This window comes from Cheilinus undulatus, linkage group 15 (assembly GCF_018320785.1).
Source record: "Cheilinus undulatus linkage group 15, ASM1832078v1, whole genome shotgun sequence".
Taxonomy (NCBI): domain Eukaryota; kingdom Metazoa; phylum Chordata; class Actinopteri; order Labriformes; family Labridae; genus Cheilinus; species Cheilinus undulatus.
The window spans coordinates 29,774,824-29,790,433 of NC_054879.1; the positions used below are offsets into that span (position 1 = coordinate 29,774,824).

A 15,610-nucleotide genomic window follows, 5' to 3' on the forward strand; every position below is an offset into this window, starting at 1 on the left:
ATCACAACCTGAATTTCTCACATTTTGCAATCATAACCAAATGTTTTTGATTAAAATTTGGCAGTTTGTTTTGAAATGGACCAAAAGATATAATGGATAAAAGGAATGGAGACATATCCTTCCAAATAGGAGCCCATCATAGATTTTTTTGCACAATTTTTTTTTCAGGCACACATCCGTGACCCAATAAAAATGGCTTTGTGACCCACTTTTGGGTCCTGACCCACCAGTTGAGAACCACTGGTTTAAATGACTTAATTATACATGAGTGTGTTTTAAGAATATCATGAATCAAAGCAGATTGTCATCTCTCACACACACTTGTTTTTTAAAAGACTGAACTTTAGCCAGCTCTTTAAACTAAACTAGTTATATGTATTTCATGTTTTAAGATAAACACCTATGGGTGAAGATGGGTGCACAGGTCCAATAAAGCAACAGATGTTATGGAAATGTGTAAGTTTTTAGTTAAGGTCTTACTTCAGATGTTTCCAACAGTTTTATATTTGTAACAGGATGTGTCCTGTTACAGTGGCCGTCATTCTGAAAACACCATGACAGAGGCAGCTTGTTTAATGTTGCTATGGAAACTTTGGATGAAAGACACATAATGCAATGGAAACTGTTTAGTGCTGCTGACTTGTGATGGATTATTATCTGCCATAGGTTGCTAGTTCAATTGCATCAGCTCTACACTGAACAAAGTTAGGTATTTCCAGGTTGAGGAGACACCTGCTGCTCAGAATGCCCACCTCTGAGACTAGAATATTCGCACAGGGTATAAAAATGTCAACTGCGTCAGAATGCTGCACACCAAATATTTAGTGGCCTTAATGTGCAGACTTTTGTACCCACATCAGGTCAGTTCAAACCACAGTGTCTTCGTCTAATATTTGTTTTAAACCAAAACCTAGTGGAATCACCTTAACACTGAGGTTACTTTTTCTGATGCTTCAGAGCTCATTCAGAGCCACAAAAATACAACACAACTGTTTTCAGCTTTGCAGGAAGTTTTCCAAATTAAAAATATGGACCCTTTTAATCAATCATTCATTAAAAACAACAGATCAATTAACGTAACAGAGAGGAGAGGAGATAGATAAAGTGAATGATTATGCTGTGATTTTTTAAACGGTGCTGCAGCTATTAGAGCCAGTCGAGTGATTTTGTCATGGAGGATTTTAACATTCCATCAGAATAGAGACACTTTAGACCTCTGTGCACAGCCAGATCTTTTAATTAACCGGGTGTTCTTATTGGCAGAGTCCCTCTGTCGTGATCCAAAGCAGCTCAGACTCTCCTGCTAAAGGTGTCAGAACTGCCGTTACTAATTATGAGCCTCTTTATCTAACTCTGGGTCACTTCTCTGACCCCTCCACTTTAAGAGTTCTGAGAGGGTCTCGTATCTAAGAGGACGGGGGCGGCTTAAAGAGGAGGGCTGAAACGAGTGGTCCACTAATTGATAATTGGAATGAATGGAAATGGTGATCTTGTTTGTGTGATTTGAGAAGGATAACTGCAGAATAATTACTGCTTCCAGCATCTTGAATAACTGTGAACTGAAGATCTTTTGGATTGCCCCTATTGGGTAGTTGATTAAAATAGGAATTGCATTTTGACAGAAAAATTGAAAGAAACAAAATAGAAGAAAAAAGACAAACACAGCTCTGGCTTTTATATTCTTAAATTTGAGAGAATTGATGATTTTTTTATTTCCATTTCCTTTTATTTTACATGATTGTAAATACAAAACCAGTGGGTTTTGAACAGTTGGTTGGAGAAAATAAGCATTTTATGGACAACATTTAGAGCCCTGGGGAGTTAGGAAGGACATTTTTGATCAAATTGATTTGAAGAACAAAACAGAGAACAGGCTGTGTATAAAAACAAATGATAAGCATTGGACTAATTCTGATCTTCTTAATCAATGTTAACACCCTGGATTTTTTGTGGATTCAAGGTCTCCTTGTCTGCTCTTTGCTTATTTAGATCATTTTACCTGGAAGAAAACAACCTTATAATAATCAGAAGTTTCATGCAGCTGCACATGAGTCATTTTGTGTTTGGAAAATGTGTTTTCTAGTGGGCTGCCAGTAGCCTTGTGGTTATCTCAGCACATCCCATGTGCAGAAGCTGTTGTCTTTGTTGCAGGCAGCCTGGGTTCAAATCTTGCTTTTGGCTATTTTCCTGCAAGTCATTCCCTCCTTTCTCTCTCCAGTTTGCGACTTTATCCATCATCTCATTGGTTTCCCAGTCCAGCACAAATATCAATCTTTAAAAAAGGAATGATATTCCTTACAGCTAATTGAAATCAAACACAAATTTAGGGTGTTTTCACACTTTTCGCTTGTTTGCTCTGCTCCAATTGAGGTGATAAAATGATACCCTGTTGCATTTGAGCCACTCTGCTCTGCGTACAGAGTGTTGTCTCTGGGATGCATCAAAGATTGACTAGAGCATGTGCAATTAAATTACATAGACTGGCTAGAAAGGGATCAGTTTACTCCTTATTGGTAAGCAGATCACTGCCCAGACTGAGTATGTGGAATTTAAAGGTTACTTCACCACTCTTTAGTTCCTCATTTTAGGTAAACATCCACTTATGTGTGCTAACGCTGCTCACTCATTGCTCCATTCAAATAGATATATGCCAGGTTAAACTGATACAACTTTATCTTCATTTTTATCATCAGAAGATGTACAGAGAGAAAAAGAAAAAAAAGCTCAAAGCAAGGCCCCCCATATATGGAAAGGCCCAATGTGCTGTGCGTGGTCTGTACACTGTTACCTCAACTAACCTCTCCGATCACTGCAGAAGAAAGAGTGAATGTTTGTTAATTTCGGAAAGTTCTAGTAATGGGTTCTGAAGCAGTTTGACCTTATTATAAACAACTTTGATGGAAAAGATGCCGCCTTAAGTCACAGTGCTGAAATAACAACCGTGGTATCATGGTATTACTTTGATCATGATGAAAAACATTGCTTTATTTGTGCTCCTGGCAAATGTTAGCTTTCATGTCAACTAAAAATGAGGTTAAAGAGGTGATATTACTTGTTAATGACTGGTGATGGTGAAAACACCTCATTTTGTAAAAAGGCTTGCTGAAATATGTTGTCAGAATGAGATTAAATAGCAAATAACAATCTTTTTTTTGCTGTAAAATGGAGATTTAAAGTCAGTCAGTGTTGCTTTTCATGCATGTCAAACCTGAATGCAGTATGTGCAGCCTGACTTGTGCACAGATCACATCGTATGGGCTTTTAAAAACCCTCATGGAAAATACGTGACTGACTGAAAGTGAGGTCGGACTTGACATGGGTGATAAATGATATGCGGGGCAGCCACATGAGGTATACCTGCATAATATTTCTGCTTTTTCACAACATTCTCCTCCTGTCATATCAGCTCACTTACATGGACTCCACCTTGAAATAAACGGCTGTCATCCGGTGGAAGTCTGATCTGAATACAGTCTGACACATTGTGCAGCTTTTGCATCCATATTTTTATCATGTAGTTCACAGTAAGGCTTAGGACTGCTTTGTTTTTGTTTCACTTTGGCTCGGTTTGCATTGGATTTGAAGCACTTGGGAAATATGTCAGATAAAGCAGGCGCAAAAAGACACCAAGTGAGGATTTTTCCCTTAAACGTCCAAAAATCAGCATTGTTCTCTCATGAATGGTAAGCTTTCTTTTATGATATCTGAAATAAAACACCTATATCTGTGTGGGTTATTGAACCTGAAGTGTTGCTCTGTTGTTCAGTGTAGGTGTTGCTGACTTAGTCTGCTACTGAATGTGACTGTTTTGGGCCAAAGCTGTTGCTGTAGCCAGCGTATTGTTGTGCAGCATAAAAATATGTATGGAAAAATCTTGGCAGCCTCGGTTCAATCTCTGGTCTCTGCAGTCATGCCGCTTTGCTGAGTGGGCCCTTTTTCCTTTTTCTGCTGTGCTGCAGGTATTCACTGAGGGTGAAACATTGGCCTTAATGTAGTTTTAGCTGTTCCCATTTGAACATAAAATGAGGTTAGGCACATAAGCTAAAAAGCTGGGGTTTAAGCTGGACTCCAGTTTGTCCCTTTACACTGATGTGAGTATACAGTGCATTTGAAATAGTCTAAACGTTGTCAGATTAGTACATATAAACGCAATTTGGAGCAAATGCCATTCAAATGCTTTTGAGTAATGTTTTGAGAAGAATGAGAACAGTTGCTAAGTTAATAACAGTGAGCCACACACAGACCATTAGAACAGTTAATCACAAATACATTTGGCAATGCAGCCAACCTCTCTTAAAGTAAACATCTCTATTATAATCGGACCATGCCAAGGACAAAGCAAGGATGCATCTGAGATTAAAGGGCATTAATCTCATTTAACCCTGCTGCTGGGTGCATGCTGTAAATGATGCGCAGGGCAGGTCAAGCACACCTGCCATGATGATTATGGATGTTAAACATGAGCTGTCTCACTGTTTTCAGCTAAAACCCTCGTATTGTGAAAAATAGTGTTATTTTTCAATTTTTGTGGATTCAATCGGGCAAGGCACCAAGATTACGGTATTGGATGGGCCCATGTAATTTGGGCTGAGCGTGCTTACATTAGATGTTAAGTCAAATTTCTATTCTTTTCAAGAATTTACTAAAATCATCAAAGCTTGACAAAACAAATATTGACTTTTGTTCACCTGTGAACCACTCATGAGTTATGAGTCATACATTAATCCATAAAATTACTCAAGTTAAACGTGCTCTTATTGCAGTTAAAAAATATAGCCCTATCAGTTTAAGGCTATGGATAGGCATCCTTGTCAAGCCAGGCCAGACGTTTAGACCAGACCATTACCACACAATAACAATCCACTTAAAACAAAAAATTGTTGTTTAAGTTTTCAAGTATTTTCTGTATTCAAACATTCTGATAACACCCACCATATGCCTATGAGTGCTGTAGAATACATGCCAAGCCAGTAGTTGGTGGTGGGACTGAAATGATATATCATACAAGCTGTTAACCAGAAATGCCAGATAGACTGTTTCATCTACTGCATGGATATATTTCAAATTCGTCTGGAAAAGCTCCCATAGAAAGCATTTTAGAAGGGCAGGACTTTTCCAGAAGTTCCCAGAAGGTGATTGGATGAACGTTCTGTCACATTCATGACAGGCCAATCAGAGTGGCAAGACAAAACAAGGGTTGTATGCGTGCACTTCTCCTGAGCTGACAGGCCACACCTGCCATATTTGTTAATGGCGGAGCTCCTCATTAGATTAAATTGGAGCTGAGGTCTGTCGGGAGATGTGCAGAAACATCCTCTCTAAGTACTTGTTTTAAAAGAAAATGTGGTTCAGTTCCGATTAAAGTGCCGTTGTCCTACAGCTACATCCGAGTTGATAGCTACCGCAGCAGCAGACGTCGGATACACTGGCAAACCCCACCTGTAACGATCGCGAACTCATGCAGAAGCAGGTCAGCAGAAGAGCTAAAACATCTTTCACATCATGAAAAGCTTTGAGTGTTGTTTTAATGCTTCGTTTCATGTAGAAATGTGGATGTTCTGGTCAAACTGACGCTGTGCTAGAGCTATATCTGAGCCAATCACTGCACTGTGGGCCGCCATTGCAAACAGCCTTGAGTCCGTCCATAGCTCGTTCCCCTCAAATGATGCTGATTGGCACAAATGTTGTGGATTGGAGTTTTTCAAGATGGATTAGCCTGATGACAAACATGGAGTCTCTGTTGTTGCCAAAAACCAGAATGTAATGTCCTCATATGTACACTCAAGGTCTTAGGAGGTTAACAGTAAGCAAGGACATCCAAAGATGTGGTCTTAAACATTGAGTAACAGCCATACCAGCATCCATCCTCCAAAGATAAGGCTCCTGAATCAAACACACATCAACCACTTGTGTTTACCAGACAGACTCAGTGGAGTGCTCATCTGTGCTGATTGTAGCTCACAGAGAGACAAACATCCAGGCAGAGTGAGGAGTTCATTACCTTCACCAGCACGTCTTCTTCTGAGGCGAACGCATCCAGTAGCTTGTGTGAAAAACTGTCCTGACACCTGCAGCGATGCATCATGGGTATCAAAGCTGCTGACAGAGGGGAAATAAGAACTCAGTTACTTTGCTTGAAGGTTGGCGTTTACTAAATCTTTTTTATTGTCAATAAATCCCGAGAGAAGGCAGAAGAAATTGTATTTGGCAGATTTTGAATTCACTAAAGGAAGTGAGATGGAGCTGTTAGTTTTTGTCTTTTTTGGGGGATTTGTTGACACTGAAAAAAAAGTGTGATTTCCACAGCCCCAGATATTAAAATGTTCAGTAGAATGTGTGACATAAATATACATAATGGTTATACTATTAAAGCTGCATTCATGAGTAAGCAGTTGCTGCTTATCTGCCTCTGGGAGGCAACTGTAGGGAAATGAAAATTTGATAAAAGTGCTTTGAACAAATTAGCTCACAGCACCAGAGAGAAAAAAGAGAGATTGCAGAGATGAATTCAGCAAAACAAGACAGGAAATCAAGAAGTATTTCAGAGGACAACCAGTGACAGGATCAGGCTGTTGGGACAAGATGGATCACTCAGAAAAAGCCTCGCTCATAATGAAAGTGATCATCATGGTGGCGGGCCTCAGAGAGCAGCGGCAGCGGCAAACAGCATAGCAGATGTCAAACAGCTTTCCTTCACTTTCCCGGGCTTTTAAGCTGACTCAAGACATATGGGCTGCATCCATTAGTGGGATAGCCTGTATTCCTCTCAGGGCTTCCTCTTTCTCCTGGCGGTAGGCCTCGTGCAGCGGCACACTGTCAAAGCAGGCCTGAAATAATATGGAAGCAATCTGGCTTTAATGCGAGTCGGAGCTTTAGTATGACCACAAACCCACGGTTCAGCTGCCTGTTATGTCAAACTGTGTTAAAGTGTCGTGGCTGCTGCTCTCTTTCTGCAGCTCATTGGCCTGTGGTTTCCTTTGGTTGGGATTTGGTTACTGCTGGTTCACCACAGCACTCCCTCTCTGCTTCACACCCTCTCTGTCATTCTTGTCTCCACTGGAGCCATTGAAATGAAAAAGTAAAAGTTCCTTTTTACTCAGGTCCAGAGGCTGTTCGCCTCAGCCTCCAGTGAGTCAGTCAGTGAGACACCTGCTTGGCCTCCTTCGTTGTTTTCGCCAGAGCTCATTTAGAGCCGCAGAGCACTTTACCTCCCTGTGGTAATGACAGAAAATGGGAGCTTTCTCAAAATCCTGGACTGGATTTACAAAAAGGAAGAGGCAAGACAATAAATATAGGAATGCCTTGAGTTTCCCAGCTTTGACAGGGTTTATTCAGTATCCTATTTAGTCTAGAAACCTGCTTTTGCTACCTGAAAAACCTCAAAAGAAAATGAGATACCATGCCATATAATGCCTCAACCTGCTCTCTGACAGCAGCCAATTTCCCATGCAGAGGTCTTTTGTCATATCAGCAACATTAGAGACACTAGAACCAAAGACCAGCCTGCCCTGGACTGCAGGCTGGAACCGAGTTGGGCCAGAAGCCCTGCCCTTTTCTTGCATCCCTCACTCATGTCTTGGCTTCTCCCAGGGTGGTATTAAGAGAGATGCACTTAATGTGGGTAAAGTTAATGCTTTAAAAGCGATATTTTTCATCACACAGGTCCAGATGAAGATCTGTACTGCATCTATAAATCTGTTCTGGTTAAATCCTTAAATAGGAGCTCCTGACCAGCTCCTGAACCATCCGCCTCTGTCCCTAATGTTAACTAGTGATTGGTGTTGACTGATTGTGAATACATACAGAACAAACCTGCAGGTTGTTAAATCAGCATGAATTTCCTCCATGTTCCCTTGCTGAAATGCAAACCTTTTGTGGCAGTAAGTGGGGCACAGGTGCAGTGAACAGCTGATTCTCTTCCTCCATGGCAAACGCTCAATCCCTGTTTAGAGTGTCCAAAGCATGATGGGATCTGTGGTGCCAGAAACTTTACATAAATATGATAAATAGCCTGTAGTTACACAAAAACAATAGTTGTCAAATTCATAAAAATAAGATTCATGTGTTTGTTGTACAATTTTGACTGCGCTGCCCAGGCTGAGACTGTAGAGAATCTCTTCATGTAGAGGGTCAAAGGAGATATTTTCTCAACATTGAAAATCCACAAGAGAGGGAGTAAAACATGTTAAGAATGCCAAAACACTTCTAATAATTTATAGCCATTAGAATGAACATTTTTCTTCTGTGCTGGTTTTGGCCGCTTCTGTGAACAGAGATAACGTTGGCTGTTTTGGCATGCACATTGTTATTGGCTTTGTCAGATGTGACCTGATGATATGAGTGTCAGTGTTAAAAATAACTGGTCAATCCTCTGGATAATGGTCATATTTTTATTTTTGGCTCATGAAGAGACATCAGTCTTAAGTATAAACTCTTTCATGAACAGTTTAAACTCCTCATAGAGGTTTAAATTATTTTGTAGAGACTGTAGATAAGGATTTTAAAGCGTGGCACGGTCTCTGTAGCGACTTGTATTATGGCAGTGACCTGAAACCCTGAACTGCAGTTACTCCTTGCAAATGTAAGTATGGCATGCCTAGCTTATAAATTAGTTAAATGTCTTACAAGAAAACAGTCTTTTTCATCAATTACCTTGTGTGATTTGCTTTGCTAATTTAATATTTCTATAAGGTATTGGGCGTTTTATAACACTCATAGTGTATAGATGTTGTGCTGCTGTTGCCCCAGCAAAGTGTCAGGTGACTCGAGTTGTCCAGTCATTTCAGCTGTAGGCCTACAGCATGCACCAAATCTGGCAACTAGTCAGAAAACAATTCTATAATTTTTCACCGTAGGAAAAAGGATGGAGGTTGCAACATGACTCTGCAAGGACCCAGTGGTGCATTTTTCAAAATCTGAATAAAGGTAACACAAGAAAGTGTGGTATTCCCGATGTGTGAACGTGCGGACAAAAGTCAGCGTCTTTTGGTCCTTGGTCCTCCCTGTCTTACTGTAGTCTTGTAAGGCCTGGCCATTGATTAATTGACAGAGGCGCCAGATGGACTCTTTTGTAACAACATTTCTTCGTGCATTTTCGGGTACCCTTGGCAAGACGTGTGTCTAATGCTGATGTGCTCTGGAGAACTGGGGATGGGAACCACACTTGCACTTTTATGGGCAACTGGCACACTTTCCTGGGGTTGGTCCAGCTCACCACAGCACCCGGTCAGCTGGGAAGATACCTGGAAAGATGGGGCATGAGCTTGGCGCAGGTCTGGAGGATGGCCATCAGGAGGCCAGAGCAGTACAGGACCATAGTTGTTGGGTAAAGGGCCAAACTAGCATGTGCTCCCATACCTGACCTGAGAGGTCATTTGTCAAATTGTGTTTCTTTAGAGGGCACTTTACCAAATTTTGTCCACACAGAGGGCACCAAATCAGGCAATTAGCTGATTATGTCTACTGAGAGTCCCACAAAATGGGCATTTATTGTGCTTATTTACTACATGCGCATTCAAGAGTGCACTTTTATGGTGAGTTCTTCTAAATCAGAGCACCAAGGAGAGCAGTGTCCCCCTGGCCCCCACTCTGAGTCCACCAGTGCCCTGAACTGTGCAGAAATGACATGACTGATCATCATGTATTATTCTCATTTTGAAGGTGCCGTTGCCATTTTATAAATATTAATTTAGCACATTCATCTGTAAAAATCAAAAAATACCAAACCCAAGGTGTTGAAAAATCTCATTAAGGACTGAGTTTCTCTTAAAGTAGTTGTTCTTTCTCAGTTTGCCAACTTTTCTCTCTCTGTTACTATTTTCTTAGCGTTGGTCTCTACCTCACCCTTACTGTAATCGCTCACGATCTTCTAACTGATGGTTTATTAGCATCCCACATCCATGCCGAGGCAGCAGTCTGTTCATGGCGTTGTAAAAAGTCAAATTGTTGTGTTGGGTGTTCAGGAAAGAAGTCAGCAGTAGCAGGCAGTTAAGAAACTCATTACCTTGCAGCACATTACGGCCTAAGAGCGTCACGGTAATAACTTTACTCACACTGCCAGTTTAGTCAGGGTTTACTCTCGTCTGTGACACCAGTGAGGCGGCTGTGTGTGTTTTCTGTGTGTGTGTTTGCTCATAATCTGTGCACCTGCCTCCCATATCCTGGGCTTAATACTGTCCCCATTCACTGTGCAGCACTGATATCGTAGCTTAGCCTGCAGCCAAAGCAAGGCAGCCACGTAGTGCCTGTTTAGTGTCGGTATAAAGGATAGGACTTTTATTAAGAGGATGGAACACATTACAAAACGGCTTTATTACACAGCTGGTCTCTGCTGATTTCTGATATGGTTTCATGTTTACTGCCGCCATCTAAACTCTTTTTAATATTACTGTTGAAATAATATCTTTATTTTTATTTCCCTCTCTTTCTCTCCGTCCCTTCCTGCCCTCTATCTGCTCCCTGCTGTCTTGTCTCCTCTGTCAATCTCTCCGTATAGCAACAGCATTGCAGCTTCGGCAGTGTGTGCCTTCAACCTGAGCGCCATCACCCAGGCCTTCAACGGGCCCTTCCGCTCCCAGGAGAACCCCCGCTCCACCTGGCTTCCCACACCCAACCCCATTCACAACTTCCAGGTAGGCTCAAACACATTTAAACAAGTCTAATTCCAGCTACATCAGTCCATGTTAGTCTCAACCAAATCATATGCTTCAAAGTTTGTCCTGATGTTGTATATTTGATGTTCGTTCACCTGAGCCGAGACAGACAGTTATAACAGAACTGCTGGGGGGAGGATGGACAGCAACCAGTGAGAGGTGGGGTCTGTGTTACACAGCGTCCTCTAGTGGATTTAATTTCTTAATACCCATCCCAATATAACAGATGTGCATGAGTATAAAGCCAGTCATGGGTTTATCGGTAAAATGCACAGATTTATATTTTAAAGGAGCATAAATCAGCCTTTAGCGGAACACCTAAACTGTCAGTGTAAAAACTGTGCTGAGAACAACAAACCCAGAGGGAGTTTTACCTTGCTAGAGCTGGGCATACACTCACTAATTATCAGCCAATACTTGCACAAATTTTAAGTGGCAGGACTTACTTGGAAGGCTGACTTTCACCCTCATTTGTCATGCAGTGCACAGGGGAACATGACAGCCTATCTCAGCCTGACCAGCTGCTCCCAAATGGTCAGATGAATTTCCGGCATGTTTGATTTTTTGGTTGTATGACTACCCACACTTGCACAGTGAGAGAGCCACAAGAAAAATCCCCAACTTTGGGGCATTTTTCCCTCTGTAAACTGTCATACAGTATCTTAAGTTATGATGAAAATCAAGGCAGAGTTTTTTTTTTCGGCCTTAACCGACTCTGATAAAGAAAATAAACATGCAAAAAACAGGCCCATCAATGGAGCTCTAAGTATTTGTTATTATTTAGCTGCTAGTTCTGTTTGCTGGAGATGCTCTGTGCAAGAGAGATGACTAGAGTGGGTTTGTCGCTGTTTGAAGGGCATTTGCACAAACATAAAACATGTTTTATGCTTGCAGGGCACTAACGATTCATCACAGGGCCTGATGTGCCACCACAAGCATGACACATTTTCACACACATTATCTGAATAGAATATTTTCAATGCCCCTGTGATATGCAAGGACATCCAGAGCATGACCAAGGTTGTGTCAATCCTCTATCCCGCCTGATGCTACCCTCAGGCTGGTTTCCTGACATTACACACCTTACTTCCTTTATTTTGTCCCAACAAACATACAATAACCAAAAATATTTTTAACACAGCCTAGAATTACAATGCAATGAACACATGCTTCTGTTACAACTACCCACTTGTATTAGAGTACAGTATAACAAGAGATTGTAAAAGAATAAGACTTTTAACAGTGTGTGGCATAGGCACTGATAGTAATTTCTTCAGATGGTACAAACATTTGCCAAAGAACAAGTCCACAACCAAGATAATAAAGGCACAGCACAGAAAAAGAACAAGATTAACATGACCTCAAAGCTTCAAGGAACAGATTCTTGACAATATTGGCTTACTTAGATGTAAAAGCAATGGTAATCATTGCCAAATAGCCTGTGATTTTAAAATTTCTTTGCTGTTTTTACCCATTTTGCCACTTCTCTTTTTTTGCTTCTTTTGACCACTTCTGTCCCATTTGTGGCACATTTCACCATTTTTTTCTTTAACCACTTTTAACTGTCTTTTGCAGCTTTTCCCCTATTTATGGCACTTCTTTATTCACTCTGTACCTATTTTTGTGACTGTTTGCTCATTTTTGCTACTTCTCACCCTTTTATTTTTCAATTTTTTGCCATTCTTAAAACATTTGATCCATTTTTAGCAAGTTTTTTAATCACTTTTAACACATTCTTTGACACTTTTGCCCCCCTCTAACAAATTCTTGCAAATTTTCACCCAATCTGCCACTTTCTTATAATTTACTATAACCCATTTCTTACCCCTTTGGCATTTTTTGCAATTTTTTTGAATACTTAGAAACCTTTTTTTTTCCATTTTTATGCCTATTTTAGCCACTTTTCAATCATTTGCCTTATTTCTCATACCGAGTACGCACCCCAATGCAGGACTCTAGTCAGGTATGCCAACAAACATGGCAATACAGAATAGGCTAGCGGTGTCGCTTATGAACAGCTTTTCTTCCCTTTTTGGTTATAATGAGAAATATAAAGAGAACAGTGGTGTATTTTCTAAGTCAGTGAACTTTGTACAGTACTGGTTTGATAAATAAAGGCTCTTTATTTAAGGAAACACATGGCCAGCAGAGGGGCACAACACAGCTCACAGCCTGGGGCTACGAATGGTCACCACAGACCGAGGAACTCTGCTGCACAGATGCACAGAAATTCCAAGTTATTGAATTTCCTTAAAACAATAGAAATGGTCATGCAGGTTAACAGTTTAACATTTTTCCCTCTCTGAAAACAGATTACATCTTCTAAACCGGTTAAACTTATTTTCAGAATTCTATGGTGATATCACTGGTGTGTGGATTTTTCCCTAAATAGCAGAACTGAACCACCTCTAATCCAGTGTCTTTAGCTGTTTGGTATCTGGTGCTTGCTGTTGTTTCCAGGCATTTAAGTTACCAAACAAACTAAATCCTGGGAAAAAAGACAGTAGTATGATTGTATTCAATGTCACTGTTAGCAAACAGCAGGGGCTATGGGCTGAAAATGCTCCCGCTAGCTCTCTTAACTTAAATTTACACCATCTGGAATATGCCAAATGTTCTTCTGACTATCATGAAATCATACAACTGTTCTGATGTTCATTTTAGTCCATTTTGACTTTCAGTTAAAAAGCTTCTGCAATGTAATTTCATAATAAAACCAGCCTGAAGGGACTAGTCATCACTTCACAAAGGAAAAAACTAACAAAACATGTGCTTTTAATCTAACACAGCACTACAGAAATGGAATTTCTTTCTATATAGATGTCAGATACTTTCTCAAATTGAAAAGTCATTGTTCCAAAACCATCTACTGCTCTGTCACCCAAAAATGGATCCACCAGAGAATCGATCTCTCATTTCATGTCCAGAAGAAAGAGCCGCAGCTGAAATGCACAGCTAAGCTCTGCAGCTCAAACAAAGCCTTGTAAAGGCTGTCATTTTATATTTATTCTTCTGCAGGGTCTCAGTAAACTGTTGCAGGCTGGTCATTTTCAATCTGTATTCTCACATCTCTGAAAAAGTTGCAATTACTGAGACTACAATTAAGGATAGATACACTAGCCCGGACCGCTGTATTGATTTGGACAGTGTGTTTTTTCTCTGTTTCTCTCATTCTTTTGTGTCTACACCATATTTTCACATCATACGCTTACCACACATTCTATTTTTTCTATTTTCCAGTGTGGAACAATAGACGATGAAGGTCCGAATGAGGGCTTGACAGAGCGCAGTCTGCAGGATGCCCAGAGACTCTACCTGATGAACGATGTGGTCCAGCCGGAGTCTGTGGATCCTCTGGTCATGCAGGATGACGTTCGGTTCTCCAACCTGGTTGTGGATATCGTTCAAGGCATGGACACCCTCTACCACGTCATTTACATCAGCACAGGTACATGAAAGAGGAAACAATCAAATTATGAGTCATTTTCCCTGTCACTGTATTTCTATAGGAAGAAAATATACCAGACTTTATCTTGAATATTTAGTTCAGTCTTTTTTTACTTGTCTTCTTATTGTGTTCAATCAGAATATGGCACCATCCTAAAGGCACTGGCTACACCCAACAAGAACCTACAAGGATGCTACCTGGAGGAGATGGAGCTTCATCCATCAGGAGTTAGAGAACCAATCCTGAGTCTGCAGATCCTGCACAGCGACAGGTCTCTCTTCGTTGGGCTCAACAACAGAGTCTTAAAGATCCCTCTGGAGAGGTGCTCCACCTACAAGACTGAGACGTGAGTACAGAATAACCCCCCCCCCCCCCCCCTTAACTAAGGAATAAATGATCCAGGTCTAGTGTACTAATTTAACTAACTTGGTCATTCATAAAATTTGATCCATGATGTGCAGTTTGTAAGTGCCTGTGGAGATGGTGTACAGAGTAGATGTTTACCATCATACAGATGGTAAAGATGGTCATATCTGTAAGTCTGTTGTGGCTCTGAGGTTAATCCCTGGTTCCTTGGTCTGCATGGGCAAGACACGGACATTGAACATAAGCAAAAATTATTACTAAAGCTTCAGCTATCCGGCAATAAATGATAGTTTCAGATGTTTAGTAATGACCAGCTTAGCATGGCATAGTATCTGCCATCAGTGTAGGAATTTGCCTGCCTACAGAACTGGCTGGGCTCTGAAAAACCCAGAGAATAGACCCTGCCTGGGTACAATCTATCGATAGCATCAATGTATTTGTGTTCGTTCAGTAACATTGGTGCTAGTGTCCTGGCTAATAGTAACCTCATTTCAGAGCTGAAAAGTGTGTCCCGCTATTATCGAATTCTGATGAAATTATATACCAATGCTGCTTTTTAACCTGTTTCACCACTTTCCACCCATTTATGCCTCTTTTACCGATTTTTGCCACTTATGACCCATTTTTCCATGTTTTATTCCCATTTTTGTCACTTCTATATTCCCATTTTTGCCACTTTTAACACATTTGTGGCAGACTTTGTCCATTCTGGCATTTTTTTTGCCACTTATAATCCATTTTGCCATATGCTTTTTTGCCACTTTTAATCAATTTTTCTGCAGTCTTTGTCCTTTCTGCCCCTTATAACCCATTTGGCAATTTTTTATACTCATTTTTGCACTATTCACCCATTCTGCCACTGTTTCTGCATCTTTCAACCTATTCTTGCCATTACCTGTTTGCCACTTTTAACCCATTCTTGCCAATCTCAGCCCATTCTGCCACTTTTCTGCCAATTATAACCCATTTTGCCACTTTTAACAAATTTGGCAACTTTTTGGCCATTTTGCCACTTCTAATCCATTTTTGCTACTTTTATTCGCCCTTGTGCCACTTGTTTTTACCTCTTTGTTTCTTCTACTTTATTGTCTGGCATCCTGATATTTGTGCACACCATAGCTTATTTGACATCTGACGTTACTTT

General features: G+C 40.7%; 1 protein-coding gene across 3 annotated transcripts in view; it reads left to right on the forward strand.

Annotated features, from left to right (window-relative positions):
• sema5ba (sema domain, seven thrombospondin repeats (type 1 and type 1-like), transmembrane domain (TM) and short cytoplasmic domain, (semaphorin) 5Ba) overlaps nucleotides 1–15,610 on the forward strand; it is a 332,738-nt gene that overhangs the window by 259,463 nt on the left and 57,665 nt on the right. For all 3 annotated transcript variants that reach the window (XM_041807240.1, XM_041807241.1, XM_041807242.1), the window contains 3 exons: nucleotides 10,496–10,631; nucleotides 13,893–14,100; nucleotides 14,239–14,446. In XM_041807240.1, the coding sequence (XP_041663174.1) occupies nucleotides 10,496–10,631; nucleotides 13,893–14,100; nucleotides 14,239–14,446 (552 nt within the window). The remainder of the gene's footprint in view (nucleotides 1–10,495; nucleotides 10,632–13,892; nucleotides 14,101–14,238; nucleotides 14,447–15,610) is intronic.